Below are 21,880 nucleotides of genomic sequence, written 5' to 3'. Positions count from 1 at the left end.
GGGTTCAGAGAGAGGTTGTGATTCTGTAGAGCGGTAAACAGGAGAGAACATTTAGAAGCGTATCCGTGTGTCGTTCATTGCTGAGGTGATTGCTTCATTGCATCGATGCGAGTAAGGTCAGGTTGTAAAATAGGTACAAAAATATTTCTAGAAAGAAAGAGAGACAGGGAGAGCTCACAGGCTGCTTCGATAAGGACTGACATGTTCAGCTTGCAAGAGGCAGCCGAACGATTAAGTTGCTTGACCCTCTTTATTGTTCTGCCAATCTCGCTTTTTTAATGAACCTAACACCTCTGAGAATCAAAAAATAGATTTTAATTTGAGTTCAAGATGATTGGACCACATTTCGTTAAAAGTGCTGGGATCTCATGAACCAAGGTTAGACATTGAGGGGTTGGATGTGGAGTAGGTCCCTGAAGTACTGTCAGAGAGTGAGAGAGAGAGAGAGAGAGAGAACGAGCATTTTAAAAGAAGTAATCTAGCCACACGGTAAACGGCACTGGGTGCACCGACTGGGATGCTGAGATAAGATGTGATGAATTCCTGCCGCCGGTTCAACCTTTAATTCCATGTTGGGTCAGACGAGAAGGTGGTGAGGGACTATGCAAGATAGGCCCTGTTACCTGTATGTTCGACTGCATTAAAGATGAGGGAATTTGCCGCTATTTCACCGGAGCTTATCTTAACCAGCTTATGCCACGGACATAAGCGGGGTGTGTGAGGCTGGGTTAGGTGGAAAGATTTTCTTCAAACCCAATAATCTCATTTTGACGCCACGTGAGAGTGATGTGAATAACTTTGAAAACTAAAATATAATCCTTTTCTCGGGCATCGGGCTGAATTTCCGGTAGTTTTTGTCTGAGGAAAATAATTACGACTCTTCGTTTGCCATTTCAGATGTGTGCAGCACCTTGTTATTACAGTGGATCAACACTTTCATTTAAATTCATTTTCTATTATGCATTTTCATGTTCAAACGGAATAACAAAACAAAACAGATAAATGCACTGAGCGTGTAACTTCATTTACTCTGCCTTTATGAATATATAATTAAAGGATCCCTTGCAACATTATGTCAGTCATAAAAACAAATAACGGATAAAGTGGGATTTTTTAATAGTATTTTCTTACAAAAAAGTCATATAAAAATATAAAACAATAATTAATAAATAACATGTAACTGAAGTTCTGGGTGAGAGTCAAAAACAAAAATGATTTTGTATAAATGAAACCTCGCAAAGCCAAAGAAAGTTATTGTTTTAAATGTATGTTTTTTGTAAATTTTACAACAAAAACATTTGTTTTGTCTGCATTCTCTCTTTGAATAATCTGAATATTTCCGTTTCTATATTCCTCTTTTAGAAACACGAGTAGCGACGATCCTCTGCATGGGTTTGGTCAAGCAGCACAGAGATAAAGTAGTTCAAGTTCACTAATGGCCTACAGGACTACAAGCATCGTGCGCCCCCCACTGGCAACCCTTTGGACAATTACCCCTCAAATGTGTTGCGAAAGCATCGCTGGTTTCGACTGAAATGGGAACACCGAGGAGAAAGACATCTAGCATAAAAAAAGTAATTAAAGACCAAGTGAAACAAATCTCATAAGTTAAATACATTTGGAGACGTCTCCAAGTGGTGTTTATTTGAGCAGTTGCTGCTGTTATCATCCGAATGATGGGAAAGAAGTCGGACGCCTACACCAACGCGCACTGACCAAACGAAATAAACGGAAAAACACGTCTCTCGCTATCAGTCATTGCTCCACGACCCGGCGCGAACGCGCGTAAAACCACTCCGCTGGTCTTCCTCTCCCCACAGTCGTAAAACAGCATCGCGCACGCAGATCCGCGTGGATCTCACGCGGGAATGTCATGCAGCCTGTGCCCGGTAACGACGCATTAGTACATTGAAAAGCGCGAGATTAATAAAGCATCCGAATGGAATCTGTGCAACGGACGCTGTATTCCGTCCACGACGCATGCGAGAAGCTTTCTGCGCCGTGCGAGCGGGTGTGTAAACACCACTTCCCCCGTGGCCAGACCGACCCGCACATCTGGAACAATACGTTGGTCGAACCGCGCAACGGAGCAGCGTGCGTCGTCGTGTTGGAACAGCTTTACACGTTTCACCTGGGGAACTTGTGAGCGGAGCGGCTGCAGGGACGGGGACAGGGGGGGGGGGGGGGGCTTCGGGGGCTGCCTGCATATAGGCAAAGGTCCCCGGCCATAAAGCCCATGCATGCCCTTTAATGGCGAAAGGAAACTTGTGGGCTGCGTTATACAACGCGGTTAACCTACACAAGTTGAAGCCCGCCGTCACGTTGTTTGAAAAAAGTTCCACCGGAGGATCCAACGACGCGAATGTTTACAGAGACCTGTAGTCTTCGGTTATGTTTGCGCTTTAAGGTTCATTTCGCTCGGGACAGCGGCGTGTCCGTGCGTGTCCGTCTCCTACCTATGCGAATTCCCCGAGGAAGTTGCTATGTGCGGCGAAGAAAAGCTCAACGAGAGGGACAGACACCTTAAAACCAAGTCAAAATGCGATTAATCTCCACTTACGCGAAAACTCCCGTTTGCTCAAGTGCTGGGGTTTGCCTTGCTTGCGACGAGACATGTTGGTTTAGTGGTGGCTTTTTCGGGCTGAGTTCACATTGGGAAATCCGGCCCTACAAGGTAGACTCCAAATGAAATATCTTCATTGATGCCTCTGACATCCAAGGGCGAACAACAACAAAAAAGAAGGAAAAAAGAAGTGCGGATCATACGGCGGGTGATGCGTGGCGCGCTGCGGGCTGTGCGGACCTCTTCATGACTTTTTTCGCAAAGAGAGAGTGATGGGGGTCCGGAGATGTCTCCCCCCCCTCCTCCTCTGAGCTGCAAGTTCAAGTGCGGACGTGACGTTCCTGCGAACTTGAACGTCAGGAGATGGTCGGACTGAGGCATAGAAAACATGGGCAGGGCGAAGAGGCGGCCGGTGGGAGGGGGACAAGCCGTAATAAAAACCAATGGACACTCATTATGGACTACCTATGAAGGGGGGGGGGGAGGTGGGGGACAGAAGAGACGCCCCGAAGACACCAATGGACAGAGGGGATCAAGGGGGCCGGGCTACAGAGGGTGGGGAGGGGGGTGGGGGGGGGGGGCGGGGGTATCCAAGGAAGTGGAGTAGCAGAGCGCATGGACCAAACAGCATTATGTAGACGGGATGTGGAGTAATAAACCCAGCTTTACGGCTCCATTCATATTTATTACTTTATGGCTGATATGAATATTAAGTTATTATGTAAATTTACAGTGCAGACCTGAGGTCTTATTTTTACATAGGTGTGATAAAGTGGATTTATTTCATTATGTTGAGAATTTAAATTATTCAAAATGCATTGTATTTGATTGTGTTGTTTTTAAATGAGATTTAAGTTTCATATAAAGGACCAATGAGAAGGAGCCATATTAAGGATGCTCGGTATTAACTTTGTGACCCATGTGGACGTTCTTGGTTATTATCCACAGTGAAAATGTTAAAACCCATAGAGTGAGATAAAATTGATAAAATTGTAAAATTGTTGTATAACATAAGAAATTTATGGAAACAGGTAAGTAAAAATAGATACAATAAAAATCCGTTTTTATTTATAGGCTATATCATTATTTTGATGGTATTAACCAGTGCACTAAAGATGCTAATCTGTGTGTTAATCTTAGTTGCAGCCTATATTAAAAATGCAGAAAGGTATAAATGTTTTCATCTGAAACTGTCTATGCAGATACAGTTCAAAGAAGATTCCAACAAGCATTTATATTGAGATGAACCCTCGAAAACGTTGCTGAAAGTTTCTGCACTACAGTATTCAGTCATAAAATATATTGAGCCTGGTAGCATTTGAGTGTATTTATAGTTTTACTGTGATTTGTATAGCTGTTACTGTACAGGAGCATAATCACGTGCAACCAGACTATTGAGACATTTGAAACTGGGAGCAAAAAGAGGACAGCCATTGTAATAAAAATGATTTTTTTTGGGGGGGGAGGCAAAAGCTGGTTTTCATCTTCTAGGGACACCAGCGACAAAAAATGCATCAATGTTGCAGCAATTTCAACAATAGGCCAATAACTGATAAACAATGAATGGTGGATATTAGATGGAAGTAACACCAAGTACCAGTCTTGTTAGAATCATATAAATTAGTAAATATAAAAAAATAACAAAAATAGGCCTAAAAGCATTTTATTTGTAATGTATGTTTTGTCATATCTTCACAATTTGAAATTAGACAGCTCCGGTTCAGTCAGGACGGATCATTCACACCTAAGTTTCATACACATTCGAGTGTTGGTATTGCAGACAGAGGAACTAGTCGTTTGCTTTAATTTCTGTGGATCCTTTTCTTTTTTTGTATAATAATTTTCGAACAAGTCATTTTTGCGTGTGCCATGAACGCCTCATAATTGATCGGCCCAAAAAGGCTTCTTGAACGTCCCAGCTCAATGCGTTGGCGCCACCTAGCGTTCAAATGGAAGAATGGACGCCAATTCAAATCATGCTCCCGGTAATCTGTCTATTATTATTATATCCAGGATATTCAGTTGGGATGTATATGTATTTGTTTTAATAGATTAATCTCTAGTTATATATGCACGTAGTGACAATAACACGTTCATGAAAAATGGCCGTGGATATCCATTGTCTCATGCTTATTAGCCTTTAATGCAGTCTATAATAAAATACTACACATATTTAACACACCAGTGATGACGATGCTTTCCAAGCTTTACGTCAAATATATAGCTGATCCAAAGTCCCCGAATTATCGATCAAATTGTCTGTGAGCGTTACATAACACCGTGTGCTCCTCCTCACATGAGCACACAGCGCCACCGCGAGGCCCCGGACCCGCTGGCACGGAGGAGCGGGGCTGGGCACACACGGAGCTGGCAGCAGCGGCAGCACACGTTGTTCACGATCCTCGTATCGGATGCCGATTTTCCCGTAGAGCACCTGGTGAGTTTCATCTATGTTGCTGCGTTAGATTTCCTAGCAGGCCGCTCCTGTTGTGTCCCTCGCTGCCTTCCTTCAGCGCGCCGAGGGATGGAAGCGACGGGCTGATGAGCATCGCTGTGCTTGTGCGATAAAAAAAAACAAAAAAAACAAGAGAACATACGTCGTCCGTAACGGGTGAGCCATGGCTGCACAAAAACAAACAGCCCTCATAACCTGATTTGCAAACCACACGTGATCACTGTTGTCCGAAAGCTGTCTAAATTAGCCTCTATTGGGCTCGGAGGGCGCGCGGGCATGCAGTGGGATATCCTCCAGCGTGTAGGATCAGTACGCCTTAGATGGCGAGTCAGAATACGCATTCGAGGGTCTAGCTTTACGTTGATTTACCCCACAATGTGCGTAAGCCTTGCACATCATAAGGTCCCTTTGAGGAGATGTCCCTCTCCCAGATGAACGCTGCACACTGAGACACGGCCTAGCCGAACGGATGTGCAGGCTCCGTCATTGGCCGACTGTAAGCCAGCCAATGCACGCGCACTTGACGTGTAGACACTTCCAGGGGAGATTTTATGTCTTGAGAGAGTTGGATGTTGCTGTGTGTGCACAAGCGTCCAATCTGGGAAATCTGGGTCACTAAAAAGCCAGCCCACTGAAAGGGTTAACCATGCATTCGTCCACAGGGAGAAGAGGGGGTGGGGGGTCTGTCAGGTCCCACTGGGATCTAATTGATGCTCAAAAATGAGCGGAAGACATGACAAATTCTCCAGAGCGTGAGTCAGCAAGGCCTGTGTGCTGCTGCTGCTGCTGCTGCTGCTCCTGCAGACGGAGGGACGGCCAGCCGTGTGTCTCAGTGAATAGAGCCGTTGTGCTGCTTGCATGTGCATGAAAGGTCTGACAACTGACTGGGAATCATATGAGAGCATCAGGGGGAGCAGATATTTTTATTTTTTATTTTTTTTCTCGAGGTAAGACAGTATCTTATCTGTCGATTTGCCCCGCTTCCTGCCTCCTCCTGGCCTGTGTGTGAGCCATCTCTGACGTTCTGCCCAGCGTCCAATTAAATTAGCTGTTTCTCTCATAGTTTACCCACGTCATGCTCACGTCCTCCTTCACTTTTTTTGCAATATCAAACTCCTCTGATTTGTTTAAGAGGATGCCTGGAATCTGTTTACTGCTGTTTACATTTAAAGTTCTTCTCTCATACTGTTTGCTGCACCACAACATAAAGCGCCCTGCCGGGTGATACTTGAAGTAACCACTGTGCATATGACACACAGATGTTTTTTTATGTCATTTTGAAAAGCAGCCTGCCTCATTCACGACTGTTTACATAGTAATTTATATGACTCATTAAAATACTCATTTATGGATAGACAGATAACAAGGTTCCTGTTTCCAGGAGGATGCGTTAGGGGTCAGAGGTGAGCTAGTGAGGCAGAGATGAGTCTGACTTCCTGGTTCCTGGTGAGCGGCGTGGGGACGCGTCACCGTCTCCCCAGAGAGATGATCTTCGTGGGGAGGGACGACTGTGAGCTGATGCTGCAGGTACAACTCTCTTACGGACACCTGCCCCTGAGCCGTCACTTCCTCACGTAGTAATGAGTGATTACTGAGCCTTGCGTTGATTACACTGACTGGATTCTGTGTGATTCAGTCCCGCAGTGTGGACAAGCAGCACGCCGTCATCAACTATGAGCCGAATGCAGATGAACATAAAGTGAAGGACCTGGGCAGCCTAAACGGGGTGAGTGTTTCTGTGTGTTCACTGCTTTATATGTATTTTTAGAAAAAAAAATCTCTGATGTGAGACTGTGCTGAGAGAGGCTTTATGCATCAATGCCCATGATACCAATGTGTAAATAGTGTGTGTTGTGCATGCTGTTTACATGCATCCGCTGAAGGGGAAAAGTGCGTGCTCATCCGACAACTTAGAAAATAGTTTAGAAGGAGGGTGGGGGGGTCTTTAAGTGATTTGCTGAACTTCATGATTCAGCGTCTCTAAACTGCAGTAGATGTGGTTTGTGTGGTCATTAACAAGCACTATGCTTCCTCTTATAAAAATAATAATAATATAATAATGCTTCTTTGCCTGTCGAGCTTCTTGCTCGTATAATCTATACACTTTTTATCAACCCTTTTCCGTTTGCAAAAAAAAGGACAAATACGCCTAACTGTGCATGGGGAACATTATCAAAACACAACTAAACAGGTATACCAAAATGCCAGAATTCAGTGTAAAAGTACAGAAGCTGTTGTGAAGCATTACAGGCACAATTCAGTCACCACACAAACACCGGTCAGATGGCCGGCTGGGATCTTAACGCTGTTGCCCTATTCTCCCTGTCTGTTTTTGTTTGCAGACATTTGTAAATGATGTCAGAATACAGGAGCAAATCTACGTCACACTGCAAATTGAAGACAAATTGAGGTTTGGATACGATATCCTTTGAATAAGATCGAACACTTTGACATAGAACACAAGGTCAGTGTACATGGGAAACGCTGTAACTGTATCTGTTCCTAAATAGCTGTGAATCCCTTTTGCACTCGGCCTGCTGCATAATAGATGAGGTCATCAGTGCGTGGTTCTCACCCTTGCAACGAGCTCACCGTCTTCTACCTTAACCTGGCTCACATACCAACCTGTTCACTGTGGTTCGAGGGGAGATGCATATTCCAGAGGAGGCCCTCAAGGTTAGACGGCAAGTTATGTATGTTCATGTATTGACGGGCCGTAAATACCTTACAACGTGTTGTATTTTCTCTTCAATGTGTCAGAAAGTCGATTTCTGGTTAACTGGGCAAGATTGAACTTTACTAAATGAATCTGCTGTTTGTCACAAAAACTGCCCAGTAAGTTGTGGAAACGATAGGCTGTCGTCTCAATGAGGAAGATGACAGTCCTACAGTTATATTCAGAATGTCTACTCACTTTTAACATGGCAAATAATGAAAGAAATAGTCTGGAGTTTGGGGCTATAAATGTTTTCTAAAATGTCTCTATAAACATATGTCTGGCTGCCCTTCTATGTATTAAGCAGCATTTATTCTGTCCTACCTCTGACTATCTAATCTCTCCTGGCCACTCGCGTACATCAGCATGAGAAGTTCAGCAGCCAGCTGCAGCTGAGCCTGAAGAAACTTCCAGAGGGGGAATCGAGTAAATGTGATGCCAAACTCTCTGAGGCAGCATTAGCAGCAGCATGTGGCGGGGCCCATGCAAAGCCCCCCGAGGCCAGCAGGCTGGAGGATAAGACCACAGGTGAGAAGGTCTGAGGATTCACAGGACACTTCCTGAGCATATCGATAATACAGATGCCGGGACGCCGTTAGGGTAACGTATTGACGGTTGGTTATGTTCAAAAGCATTTCAGTGCTGAAGGATTTTTATTTACTAATTGACCAGAAGAAGTGAAAACTTTAGCTGGTTCTCACATTTCGATTTAGAGTTTTATATCTTTGTAAACTGAAGAACTCTGAGTTTTGTTGTGTAAGTTAGACGAGCACATTTTGTATTTCGGAAACTCGTGATAATAATGTGTGATCCAAAGGAAATGTGAAATATCAATAATCACTAAAATGTGTGTTTCTAAACCACAAGTAATTGTTTATGTAAATGCAGCCGTGCCATCCCCATGTAAGACTTAGTGACGAGATGTTTTTTGCCAGGAGACGTAGCAGTGTTGCACAGAATCACGCCCCTCTATGGTCAGCCGGCCTGGTGGGGAGATGGAGACCCTCACAACCAGCAACCAGGGAGGCCAGAGGAGAAAAGCTCAGATCGAAAGAGAGAGAAAGCTGATGCAGGTATTAAAAATGCTGCAAAAACCAACTTGGGATTGGGAAATATCTCCATTTCACACAACTTCAAATATGTTTAGTCCTGATGAATATATTGCTTCTTCCTCTATACTTGGTACATGTTTGCGTTAATGCTGACAGATATCAAGAAAAGTGCAGCGGTCCCAAAGTCTTCCGCCCAAACGGCTTTTAATCAGGAGCCCAGCTACTTTGAGATCCCGACCAAGGAAGCTCTCTCAGCCGTTAAAGACAGCAGGGAATCCCCGTCCCGAGAACTAGACCCTGGTGCCGCCTCTGCTGCAGAGCCCATCCAGGGCCACGCCTCCTACACCATTGAGTTTGACCCCGGTGCGTCGGGTAAAGTGACCGTCAAAGACAGAGTGGCAAAGGTGGGACCGGAGACCAAGCCTCGTCCGAAAAGGGCTGTCGGGGAGGAGCTGAGTCCACTTCAGACGGCCATGGTGGCTGCCGAGGTGAAAGTTGCCGACTGGCTGGCCCAGAACGAGCTGCCGATCGCTCTGAAAGACGCGGTTGCAGAGGACGACGGGGAGAGCGTGAAGAGCGACGTGCCAGTGCAGCTGAAGAGTCTCAAAGGTGTATACGCGATTCAACACAAGTCGTGTTTGTGTTTCCGGCTGGTTTATTTCACTTGAACTCAACCCCCTTCGCTCTACCTCTCCGTTGCCAGGCAGCAAACACGAGGACGGAACTCAGAGTGACTCAGAGAACGCACTCGGAGAGCAGCGCAGGGCCGCGGCAATGGAGCAGCGCTCCTGGGGGCTCTGGGGCGGTGCAGGGAGGAAGTTCAGAGAGGGTCGCGCCAACGTGCCAGAGGGGCTCTTCGCGGAGGAGGACAGTCCCGCCCGCCGCCGTAAAACCTCCACTCCCAACGCGGCGAGTGGCTTCGCGGAGAGGCAACGTGGAGAGGCTCGACCGAGTGGCCGGGAGGAGTGCTATCACCACGGGGATGATTACAGCGACAGAGGGACCTACACCATTGAGGTGGAGAATGGAGATCAGGAGGAGAAAGAGGCAAGGAAAATGATTGACAAGGTGGGAAAGAAAACATTTAGCACTTAGGCTCTTTTCTATTACAAGTTGTCCTCTAATTATGTCATAAAGTGAAAACCTTCATCCAGCTCGGCATGTGTGTATGTTGCAGGTGTTTGGCGTGGACGAGCAGGAGACTGTGTGCGCGTCCAGGTTGGTGGTTGCTGAACAACGAGAGAGTCTGCCATCGCAGAGGTCCGGGATGGGAGGCAGAGGAAAGCCCGCACGCATGGAGACAGAGGTGCAAAACCCGAAAGCATTCAAGCTTGATAGGTTTCTAAAGACTATATCTGCCTACATCTATATTCTTCTCTTGAATCTTTTACGCCATCTTGGTGCAGGTGCTATCTGAGCAGCTGATGGTGGGTGGTCCTCGCTGGGTCTCGCAGTGGGCCACTCTGGCAGCCAGTCACATTCGGACAGACCCTGAGGGATCAGGAGGGGACAGTCACATCATGGTCACAGAAGACAGAGGTCAAATCAGAACTTTGAAGGCACAAACATGTTGATCGATCGGCTCATTTGATGCTGAAGTTACACAGTGTGGCTTGTACACATTTTTCATGCCTCCACTTCGTTTTTTTTCCCCTCCCTTCAGCTGAAATAAGTGAGTCGAGCCACTCAGCCTCCTTTGCCTCGTCTGGACACACGGAGCGTAAGAGGAGAACCCTGCCCCAGCTCCCTGGTGAGGAGCTCGCCCTGGGAAGGAGGACCCCAGGCGCGGGCCTGCTTACAGAAATGGGGGAGAAACAGGACACCGAGCTACAAGAGAAGGAGAGCCAGGAGGAGAAGACGGCCAGGGGAAAGACTCGCCGCGGTCATGGCAGCGGGGGTGTGGGCAGTCTGGGCGGGAGCCCCAGCCGCTCCTCACCGGCCAAGTCGCAGGACAGCGCCGGCGGGCGCTCAGCGCAGTCTGGCATGTTGGCCAAGCTGCCCCCTCGTCCCCTGACCAGCGGGGAGAAACGGATGGAGGAGGTGCAGAGGAGGAAAAAGGAAGAGGAGAAGGCCAGGGAAAGCAGTGGGAAACCATTGTTCAGACAAGAGAGCTTCACTGTTGACAAACCCAGCTCAAACGTGCCCATTGAGCTCAGGCCTCACATCGATGGGCTCACAGGCTGCAGAGTGACCCAGAGCAGGGAGACGCTGCACAAAGACTCCGAAGCTGTGGCCGCCTTCTTGGAGACGACGGTGTCAGACCAAGGTGATCCACCAAGTCGGTCCATTGAAGGCTCCATGTCCCCGGAGTCTGACGTGGACACGACCAGCACAGTGAGTCAAGCCGACGGAGCGAGGAAAGTCATCCAGAAACGGCGGACTCTTGCAGGGCAGCAGAAGGAGAGAACGGTAGTGTGCTCGTCGGGGAAAAGCTCGGCCTGGAACAGAGAGACCCAGGACAGGCGGGTCAAGACCAGGGCATCTGGTCCCGCGCAGACCGCTCGCCCCTGGACCTCCCTGGACCTCACCGACGATGACGTCAACTCCAACTCCCTCCCGTCCGACTCCCAGCACACCTCTACGCAGGAGTACAGAAGCGCAACCGTTAGGGCCCAGACTGGGAGCACGACAATCGCGGCCAGCACCAAGTCTAGTCGGGCGAAAATCGCTCAGGCCCCAACGTCTGCCGCAACTGGAAAACCCACGAATGCCCCTAAGCCCAGGCCCACCAGGGCGTCGCTGCTGAGACGAGCCCGGCTCGGGGAGCCCTCAGACAATGAAGCAGCTGAGCTCGACCGGATGTCGGTCGCCTCGGAGGCCTCCACCGCCAGCTCCACGTCCAGGACAGGCATGGCGAGGAGGGGGATGTCCAGGATAGAGGCTTTGGCGCAGCCCAGGAGGCCGAGGGTGGGCTCCCCATCAGCTCAGAGTGACTCCGAGGCCACTGTGACGAGGAGTAGGGGTCTAGGGGCCCGGAGTGTTGCAGGTGATTATGCCATCCGACAAGGACTGAGAGGATCCAATGTGACCTCAGGGTCTGGACCAAGAGCCAGGGCTAACAGCGCCTCCAAGCTGCCCGACAAGAATAGAGGGCCGTCCTCCTCCTACGGACATGTCCCTCCTGCGTGTGAGTAGTTACACAACATTGCCTTTCTGGTCCTGTGGAAATGGAAATAGTATTTTTTTTTATGCATTTCTGTTATTTATTTTTGCCGGTTCATGCACTTCCTGTCCAAACAGTGTGTCTAATGATCATGCGTAATGTGAAAGGATTTGTTTGCAGTGACACATCTGTAGAAAATGATGATCTTTCGGCTTTTTCTTTGGTTTTGTGCTTTTGTGGACTGAACAGCCAACAGACAAAGTTAGTAAGTAGGTGTTGAACAGCGTGTAGCATTTAGAAGTTAAAGAGCTAGACATCTACCTCAGGGCTTAGTTGAACCTGAACAGAGCAGAAGGAGAGTGGATATTGGACTTCAATTTGTCAGGTTGCCAGAAAGGTGGCTCCAAATGAAAGCTAGCATTGCTCTGGGTCTGCAAGATGAGGCAACTGATTGTGTTTGCATCACATTTAAAGCATCATTCTAACCATAACTTATACTACCTCCCATCGTTAGCTGGCACTCGATGGCGCCGCGTACCCATAGAGTATGCCTCCACCTCGGAGGATGAGTACGGCTCAAATCGCCACATGTCCAAGCAGAGCCACGCACGTCCTTTCCCCTCCACTCGGGTTGCCCAGCTAGGAGGTTCAGCCCCAGCAACTCCTAATCCTACAGGCCTATCCGCCCTGAGGCAGAACTCCAGGGAACAAGACGAGTATATGAGAGACTGGACAGCACACAGCGAGGAAATAGCCAGGTACGTGGGTGAAAGGTACTCAGTACACAGTTTGAGAACATTGATGAGTCATGAATACAGCTTTCTCCTACACAGAGATATTCAGCTGTTATTGTTTTCCATGCTTTGCTGTGGTTTTCGAGTGGTTGCATGGTTTGGATTGTTATGAGTTGAGTTGGGTTCTGTGTATGAAGAATGAAAATAATTTCACCAAAGGGTTAAACAAGTTTTATTTATCATATATTAGATGGTGATTTCATACATTTGTTTGTTACATCAGAATTAGCCAAGACCTAGCCAAGGACCTCGCCATGCTTGCCAGAGAGATCCACGATGTGGCCGGAGACATCGACTCAGTCAGCCCGGCAGCCACCGACCCTGCAGCTCCGGTAGGCCGCCCCTTACTAGATGAACACTTCTATCTAATCAATTAGACAACTGTAAGATTTCAATTTCAATTTACTTTCTCCTACTCAGATCGAGGAGCATGTCTTTGAGGACAGCTCGGACCCAAGCGGCCCGCCTCCAGAGCCCAGCAGCATTGTGGGAACCAACGGCCGGTTTGTGGAGCTCCGCCCGCCCCGGGGCTCCGGCGGACACAGCGCCCGCTCCATCCGCCGGCAGACGTGGAACAGAGATGATGTAAGAAAACGTTTGAATATAAAACAATACTTTGAAGTCTTTGATAAGTAATGAGTGAGTAGGAACAGGAGCAGTCAGTCTCAACATGTCAGTCTCTGTCCCGCAGTGTCCCACTGCGGGACAGAGACTGACATGTCTCTTCATGCCAACTGCGATCACCCCAAAAAACGTCTTTCATGTTCATAGTCTCTAGATGAGAGGGAATTTGATCGGGAATGCACTATTTACTATTCAATTGTGCTAAAAAATGTTTTTTTATCAGGCGGTGTTGGACAGTTTACTGCTAGCATCAGTGACTCAGCTCTCAGCGAGGATACGTCAGTCTGTCGACAAAACAACCTGCAAAATAAGGTGAGTGTCATTGTTACATCTGGTTACGTCACTAAATGGGACTGCGAATGTGTGAATGAAATGCACATCACTTGGAATAGTGAAAATAGTTGCTGTTGTTAAGATGTGTTTGATTTTGGAAATAGGGCAAGCAACACAATTTGAGTGGCACATCACAAAGGATTTCACAAACAAGCGGCTTCATGTTTTACTAATTATTGCAGACGGGATGACAACTCACAATCACTCAATGAGATCACTCCAACACTGCAACAGTCAAATCCTTGTATCAAAAAGTGTTATGCATGTTGTTGTTTTTTTACTTTTAACTATTTTTGTACTGGCCTGGCCTCCAGGATCCTCTTCAAGGATAAAGAACGAAAATGGGAAGAGATTGAGAACAAACTGCAGGCTGAGCGTGACTCCTTACTCCTCAGGAGCTCCAATAAGGTGATGATGACCTTACACACAAAAAAAGACCACACAGTCATATCTGTTACTTTTGTCACGGCTGAGATATCTCAGATGGACGGACATAACATTTGATTCAGACATTTATTCTCCCTCAGGCTGGATTGTAATTACTGCGGTGATCGCTAGACCCAAAAGTCAAAATTTCCCTTCATAATAAGGAACCTACGGAGTTTATTAGCCGGTTGGCTAATGTTAGCACTATGGTGAGAATGTCAGAATAATAACATTAGCATGTAAATAAAAACACAAAGCTTCTCTTACGTGCAGATTAAATCGTGTGGTATACTTATACAAAATATGCATAACCAATGTCCCGTTAATTGAGAGGCAGTTTAATGCAGTTAACAGACAGAGTGTCAGAGTGACATAGTGTCCTTTTTGGCTTTAGTTAAAATACTTAATTTATTTTGCCTATAAATGGTTTTGGATCAATAATGCTTTAGCTTTTTGAAGGGCCAGATTAATGTCACACATTTCAAAAACCATTACTTACAGGAGCAATCATAGAGAGTGCTGGAAATTTGATTTTATGCATCGAGCACATACCATTTAGATTACCTTGCTAATACACATTTTCGGAGAGCAAACTCAAATGTTTTTGTTTTGGTGGACAAAAAATCGTACACAAAACTTGTGCCTCTCTCAGGGGCAGCGTCATAAATCCTGCTTTTGACACATTAACCGATTTAAATGTTTAATTTATGTTACAGGAGATTTCAACCATTCTTCAGGACCTGAGAAGAGTGGAGAGACAGCTGCTCGGTATGAATGTGAAGCTTTTCTTCAGTCTGCAGCTCTGTTAAATTCAATAGTACTAATGTTTGTTCTGCACTAATCTGACAGTAATTGACATGATGGTGGACCCTGACGGCACCCTGGATGCCCTGTCCAGTCTGGGCCTGACCAGCCCTCTGACTGAGCAGAGGATCGGCCCTGGGAATCAGCAGGGGGTGTCGCTGTTGCACCCTGGAGCGGAAGCGTCCTCCAGCACAGCCTCCGGGCTTGAAGGACGGACCGCTGAATCCTCCCGACCTTTAGACCAATCAGAGGCAACAAGGCGAGAGCCGGGGCCCCAAAAGAGCCCCAAATCCTACAACTGATACTTAATTAATGAAACGGTTAAAGTTGCATCCTTTCTGTTGGTCATATCTCGAAGATGCAAGGTGAGACATTTTTGAAGTATTTCGTTTTGGACTAAGGAGGGGAAGAGAGGAAGGAGTATGATGCCTATTCGGTGGAAGAGCCTGACTGCCTGACTGTCCTTCAAATTGACTCTTGATAGGACTTTGTTAAAGTCCAACATTACCAAATAGCAGCTCTTGTCAGATATACAAATGAAAACACTGCAGCACTATGAAGAAGCTGTGTCATAATATACTGTGTTTTGTGTTGAAGCTCGTTCTTATTATCTGCTACCCTTGAAAAATATTTAAAAGATGAGATGATTTAACGTGTAAGATAAACTTTTTGCTCTTATTTCAAGCCTTGGAATCTTTTGGTTCCAATGTAAAGCTAATGCAGGAACCCAAACTAGAAAGGTGCAAAGTTTTCAAATAAGGATTCAGTAGAGGTGTATGTCAAGTGTTCTTCTATCCTGCCATATAATTGTTTATAAAAAAGAATTATGTTGTTGGCCTGTTGCAATAGCAATCCCCAAACCTGCCTCAGTAATGATTTTCCACCGGAAAATGCCATGTTGCTTATTTGCTGGGAAAAGAACTGGGCATGTAGAGTATGTACCAGTGTAAATGTTTATTATAGTTCAATTAAAATCTCCCGTCCATGCCTTTTTCCCTGTGGCGATGTCATTTGAAACCAGTGTATCAAAGATAAACCGTGTTTGTTAATAGAAACTATAACATCAAATGTAGCCCCCAAAACGTTTTACTCTTCCAAATGTATTTTGTCACAAGTGCCCTGGATCAAACAATCATTACAGTCTGAGATGAAACATTTAAGAGAGTACAAGAGATAGTGATAATATATATATATATATATATATATATATGTTAACATGGTAAATATCCTCTGAGGGACCAAGACATGGTTGAAGTCCTCGACTAAAAGCAGAGCAGGCGAAGGACTGCTGCCTGTAGACCAACAGTTTAAATTACTTTCAGATCACAAAGAAAATGTTGTGTGTGAACCAGCATAGACGGGAGCTTCCCTCCCAGTCCTGCAGCTACATTTTCCAGTTAGCGATGCAATGAACGGACAGACGGTGTAATGACTGCAGGTTTTCCAGTGTCTTGCCTCATACCAATGTTTACACATGAATGTAACCTGATCAAAATGGTTTGAACATTTTAGCCCAAATGACTTGAATACAGATTGATAATTGCATTTTGTGCTCAGCACCTACTGTACTTTGTCTTTAGTTCTGTTTGAGCATTTGGAGAAGTTTTGTTTGGATGTTTTCTATGAAGATTTTTGTTTTCTTTGTAATGATGTGTTGACCTTGCAATACCTGTGTATTGTCTCATTTCTAATAAAATGCATGATAATCATGAGCTATTTTCTTTTGTGTTTCATATTCACATTATTTTGCTGCAGTGCAAGTTCACAGAGTAGATCAAAAATGTGCTGAAATAGTTTTTGACACTTGTGCAAAGTAAGTAAGGACATTAAAGTTTTGAGGTATTTTCATTGTTTTCCACTTTCCACTATTCCAACATGCTGAAAGCTTCATGGTGCTCGGTGTGCAACACCCAACTAAACTGTAGCATGTACAGCTTGTCAATGCTTCTAATTGTGGGTAACTGGCATTGTGCTATAATCACAACAAAACGTGTTCCATCACTTCCTTAACCCCTGATTTTTCATTTAACAGCGAGACAAAAAGTAAAGTAAGATGAAACGTTCTCTGAAACGAGGTCGAACTTGATTTGTCTTGTTCTGAAGAGGTGATTGCTTCATTTAAGTTTCTATTCATCTTCATCACCCCAGAATCTCCGCTTGGCAGGAATTATATAAGGCTACAACCTCCCAGAACAAGACAAATCCCCCCTCTTTCGTCTCTTCCTTACTCTTTGCAGAGCTACCGTACGTACAACAAATTAGGTTTTTATTGGCCCTGCTGCCAGAGCCACGGCAATACTAATTGTATGTCTCCAGATTTCTGCTCTACTTCCTTAATCCTTAAAGCTGTGTCACAAGTTTTCTCCCTTGCCAATAGCAATGCTAGTGTACATCTTGGGGTGTAGGAAGCAGTTTGGCTCAATTGTTCCCACTGAGCAGATTTCCTGTAGATCACACTGCTGCACTTACACTATTTCCATTTATTGCACATTACAATATTCATATTACTGCAGCATCTTTTATTCTGAGCGGTTGATCTGAACCTCTTTTAAATAGCTAATATGTGTTTACTTGCTCATTGAGAGAAAATGTAAAGTAAAACAAGCATGAATGCTTGCAAGGTGATGCACAGCAGGTGCCCTACTTACTCTTTAGTGTAATTTGAACTGTCATCAATGATTTACCACCTATGCGGCCTCAGTGTGGATCAAGTGTATGATGCTGTGCTTTGTGCATGCAGGATACTGGAGGGATTTACATATTCTGCACCTTCGCATTGATGCACCTTTGTAACCTATGGGCATTGGGGAGGAGAACAACAGGATAAGGCAAAACATCTAGTGTCAGCACATTAAAACCACAACTAAGTAGTTTTCATTTGACTTCCATTTGACCTTTACTTTTGAAAAGCTAAGATAGTTTATAGTTCAACATTTTGGTAAATGAGGTTGGTAAAAACCAATGGTGACAAAGCAGCCTCAAGACACAGAAGCTCTTAAATTTCAATTATTTTTTGGCTACTGGTTATACACTCGTACTTTCTCGACAGATATGAAGTGAACGTGATAATCAGCTAATCTAAAGCAAAGAAATACTGTAACTATTGCTTGAAAAAACATTGACTGGTATTACTTTGTGAAATGCTTCATAGTGTAAGTACTGTACGTACGCATACAGTGGCCACAGGAGGAGTTGTGTTCTGAATTAGATCCGAGCCAAGTCAATCTTTCTCGTGGAAGCACCTTTTTGTACCCATTAGATAAATGGTACTTGCTGTAAAATCTTAAGTCACCTTGTTTGTGTGTGTTTTCGAGTGTGTGTGTGCCACTTATAGTGAGCAGATGGCTTCCTAAGGTGAGCCTACTACACTGCCAGTGTCAGTATTCTGTATGTATGTGAGGTGCAAATGGAAGACATTAGATTTCATACAGTTATGTTTATGTGTGTGAGCGTGTGTGCATGTGTGTGTGTGTGTGTGCGTGAATCCAAAACTGTCCTCACACCTTTCTCAATCCGATGCCTGCTTTCTTCCCGCAGACACACACTGACGCACACCCTCCCTAACAAGTGTGTGACAGTGTGTGGACGCATTTCCGCTCAAACAGAGGCACTTTATTTCAGACGACACAGAGACCAATAGTGGCTGATTCAGCTATTGAATGATAGAGAGCAAAGAAATGCAAAAAGACGGGAGTGACAGCCTTTCTATGCGCGTTTGGCTGTGTGTATGTGTGTGTGTGTGTGTGTGCGTGTCTGTGTGTGTGTGTTTGTGCATCAGACTGTCTGGACCACAGCAGACAGCAGCATGCAGGTCATCAATGGAACTGTCAGATGATCCAAGGTCAGGGGGCGGGGGGGCAGCAGCAAGAGGAGGCTCCCCAAAGGCTCCTGTCCTGTGTGTCCCAAATGAAAAGCAGTACAGCGCCATCCAACAAAGGGGCTGAGACGCCTTTGTCTTTTAACCCCGCAAAGCTGGAACAGTTGAGGTATCTGTCACGTACCTCAAACCATGAATTATTCACTTGTGAATCTGCCTTTTAAGGATGAGGTGTATGTAAATATGAAGAAAAACCATGTTACAATTATTCTTCGGAGGTATCTTAAGTGCATAATGTATTCCAAGGAATTTATTCACACCAAATTGTCCAATATGCCAAATGGTATTTTGTGAGCCCGGCAGGCATTAGTTATTGGAAACCCCTTCATTATGCTTGGCCAAAGGTTACGGCCTCGGCTCTGGAGAATTGGTGTTGGAGAAGTGTACAATTGAGCTCTGATGCCTCCAATGACTATTGATAACCACTGCTGCCCCACACCCAGAACACACCTACACTATCTTAATAATGTAGTAATCTGAATGATAAGCGATAGAAATAGAAAATAAATTGACAATGACATTGATAAATCATTTCCCACTTTTTTTTAACGTCTTTCGGTTTTGGACAATCACTCAGGCAGAATAGACACTGTGAATATATCACCTTGGGCTTTTGGAAATTGTGACAAGCATTTTACATGACAGCATCAAAGCAGATATTCATATGCAGTGTTTATTGCTGCTCCATGGTCCGTGATGAAGTCGGCTGATTTGCACAACTGCACACTAAGTACACACTAGTGACACCTGAGGGTTGAATTCTGGTGAGTAAAATGACACAATAAAAGTGTGTGTCTCTGCGATAATGCACACAAGGTCGATCAGAAATGTATAAAACAAAAATGAATCTTTTTTTAAGGGGGACCAAAACGGTCTTTTGACTTAAATTGCATAAATCTTCAGGCTTTTATGCATTTTTTATTCATTTGGCAGTTCACATGAATAGTTTTCTTTTCAGGTATATTTTCTCACTTTGTTATCTTGACCATGGAGGTTATGTTTCCTGTCCAGTAATAGTGTCTAAGTTAGTATGTTAGTTACCGTATTTTCGCGACTATAAGGCGCACTGGATTATAAGACGGACCTTCAATGAATCGCCTATTTTAGAACTATTTTCCTATATAGGGCGCACCGGATTATACGGCGCATAGAATAGAAGATACTGCAGTAAAACGTTTGACTGGGGCTGCGTTATGCATCCACTAGATCGGGCTGTGCTAAATCAAACGTTATTAAGCGTTCTGAAAACTCTTCACTCCCATGGTAACGTTGTTCAAACGTTAATGTGGATATTAACAATATCTCTGAACCTCCAACTTTCGTTCTTGATTAATGAAAACATTCTTGGCAAATGCTTTCGTGCATCTTGCACCGAGAGGCAGCGCTGGAACAGACGGTGGCGCCTCGCGGCGGACCGTCAGCTCGATCCCGAGATCCAACTACGAGCTTTAATATACGCTGTTGGAGCTGGAATTACCGCGGCTGCTGGCAGACACCAGACTTTCCCTCCAATGGATCCTCGTTAACCAGTATGGATCAAGCAATTGATCCATATATATGGCGCTCCGGATTATAAGGCGCACTGTCGTTTTATGAGAAAATGAAATTATTTTAAGTGCGCCTTATAGTCGCGAAAATACGGTACTTAGTTAGTGAGTTTCTGGTGAAGTTTGCACCATGTTGTCATAAAGTGATTTCCTCAGATAATAAGTCAAATAAATCAATTTTCAATTAGATTTTTATGCCATTCAAAATTCCCATTCATCTAATCATCATTGACAATCAAGCATGAAAAGTTTATTTGATTCATTAAGAAAATATTTTAAAATGTCCCAGAAACCCAATTGTATTTCCATGAAGCCTATTCTAGAGTTTTACAGTTATTTGTGACCATCAAGTGTCTGAAGGGAAATTTATTTGTTACTAAAAGCGGAGAAATGTCATCTCTGGTGATGTGGAATCCTTAACCCTTATCTTAACCCTTCTGATGAGATAATTACTTATTTATCATGCTGCATTTTGACTGCTGTGGCTTTCTGTACTGAACAAACCTTTTGGGGCAATTTCTCACTACTGGATCCATGTTTGTATCCTATCCACATACCCTTTGGCATTAGTCCCAGAAGTCTACCGTTGCATTGCGCCAAGTCAGCCTTCCCTCAGCACAGATCACCCTGACCATCTAAAAAAACACCACATCCTGAAACCTGCTGCTGAGCTTTCGGTGCGAAGGTGAAACACCTATGGCACCTTGAGGCATTCTTCATTGCCTCATGAGTCTGTGTTTATATATAGGTTGAAACAACGTCATCAAACCTTACTAAAATGGAAAAGACGTGAAACCCTGTTCTCTCGCCACCCCGACACTTTTACCTTTAGTCCCATTTCCTAACCTGAATGTTCCTCGCAGCGTGTTTGTTAAAATTTTTAAATTGGTCTCTTGTGAGGGAGAGCTGTTCGGTACATCCTCCGATAACGAGGCCCTGTACAGAGAGTCTGCAGAGACTCACTGAACTCCTCTCCCTCTCCTGCAAAGAGCGCCGCTTGAAAAGCGTCCAGATTTTAAAAAAGAGCTCCTAGAGCTGTACAACAAAACGGAAAAGAAAACGGGCTGGTAGGCATTATTTCACACATTAGTATTCACCGATCATCTCAACAGTTTCTCGGTGTGACCGTTGTTGATGAGCTGGGGGTCTGGTCCATGAAGTTGCTCAGCTAGAAATTGTCTCGTGGTTCTGTCTCAGCTGATGGTCGGGGAAGCAGTGAAATCTCTTCCTGTTTAAATGTTGGTTTGACCACACGTTTGCAGGTTTGTAAGCATTCGTGTCTCTCGGGAAATAACCTTTCTGTCTCTTTCTCTTACTCTCTCTCTTTTTCACTCACAGACAAGGTAACATGCAGAGGGCACCTGGCCCAGAGAAACACAGCAGGTTCCACTGCAATTACTTTGTTCCTTGTTGCTACCAATATCTCTGTAGAATCCCACACAGTGCTTCACAAGTCCTTATAATTACAAGTCATAGACACTGCGTTCTCCTTTGGGAATTACACTGACAAATCATCAGTATGCCAACGTAATGAATCAAGTTTTTTCAAGCTGTACAATTACTCTGCAATTGGAGGGTACTTGGTA

General features: G+C 45.0%; 2 protein-coding genes across 6 annotated transcripts in view; one reads left to right on the top strand and one right to left on the bottom strand.

Moving 5' to 3' along the window:
- The window catches only part of LOC119218277 (BCL11 transcription factor A b), a 33,717-nt gene extending 30,739 nt beyond the window's left edge, over positions 1-2,978 (bottom strand). Inside the window, exon 1 of the mRNA XM_037472572.2 lies at positions 2,561-2,978. Coding sequence (XP_037328469.2) covers positions 2,561-2,615 — 55 coding nt within the window. The 5' untranslated portion in view covers positions 2,616-2,978. The remainder of the gene's footprint in view (positions 1-2,560) is intronic.
- Positions 2,979-4,258: 1,280 nt separating this feature from the next.
- cep170ab (centrosomal protein 170Ab) lies at positions 4,259-16,582 on the top strand. 5 transcript variants are annotated; one of them, XM_062564538.1, is made up of 19 exons: positions 4,259-5,000; positions 6,400-6,545; positions 6,655-6,744; positions 7,361-7,442; positions 7,639-7,694; positions 8,100-8,262; positions 8,673-8,807; positions 8,943-9,395; positions 9,490-9,854; positions 9,964-10,092; positions 10,193-10,325; positions 10,450-11,913; positions 12,404-12,647; positions 12,907-13,015; positions 13,104-13,268; positions 13,531-13,619; positions 13,955-14,048; positions 14,783-14,834; positions 14,916-16,582. In XM_062564538.1, the coding sequence occupies exons 2-19, from the start codon at positions 6,441-6,443 to the stop codon at positions 15,170-15,172; spliced, it is 4,185 nt and encodes a 1,394-aa protein (XP_062420522.1). In that variant the 5' UTR covers positions 4,259-5,000; positions 6,400-6,440; the 3' UTR covers positions 15,173-16,582. The 5 variants fall into 5 exon arrangements, with proteins under 5 accessions (XP_062420522.1, XP_062420519.1, XP_062420520.1 ...); XM_062564535.1 differs by having other exon boundaries at positions 8,670-8,807; XM_062564536.1 differs by having other exon boundaries at positions 4,259-5,174; positions 8,670-8,807.
- The last annotated feature ends 5,298 nt before the right edge of the window (positions 16,583-21,880 follow it).

Source organism: Pungitius pungitius, chromosome 9 (assembly GCF_949316345.1).
Source record: "Pungitius pungitius chromosome 9, fPunPun2.1, whole genome shotgun sequence".
Lineage (NCBI taxonomy): Eukaryota > Metazoa > Chordata > Actinopteri > Perciformes > Gasterosteidae > Pungitius > Pungitius pungitius.
The sequence above is the reverse complement of the archived record's forward strand: the minus strand, read 5'-3'. Positions and strand labels throughout refer to the sequence as shown.

What these genes read in the sequence shown, in the direction of transcription:
- cep170ab (XM_062564535.1), top strand. Translation starts at nt 6,441, where the DNA reads ATGAGTCTGACTTCCTGGTTCCTGGTGAGCGGCGTGGGGACGCGTCAC. An exon ending in CACAGCGAGGAAATAGCCAG is followed by an intron (nt 12,648 to 12,906) that starts GTACGTGGGTGA and finishes TTGTTACATCAG; the next exon opens with AATTAGCCAAGACCTAGCCA. An exon ending in TCCTCAGGAGCTCCAATAAG is followed by an intron (nt 14,049 to 14,782) that starts GTGATGATGACC and finishes TTTATGTTACAG; the next exon opens with GAGATTTCAACCATTCTTCA.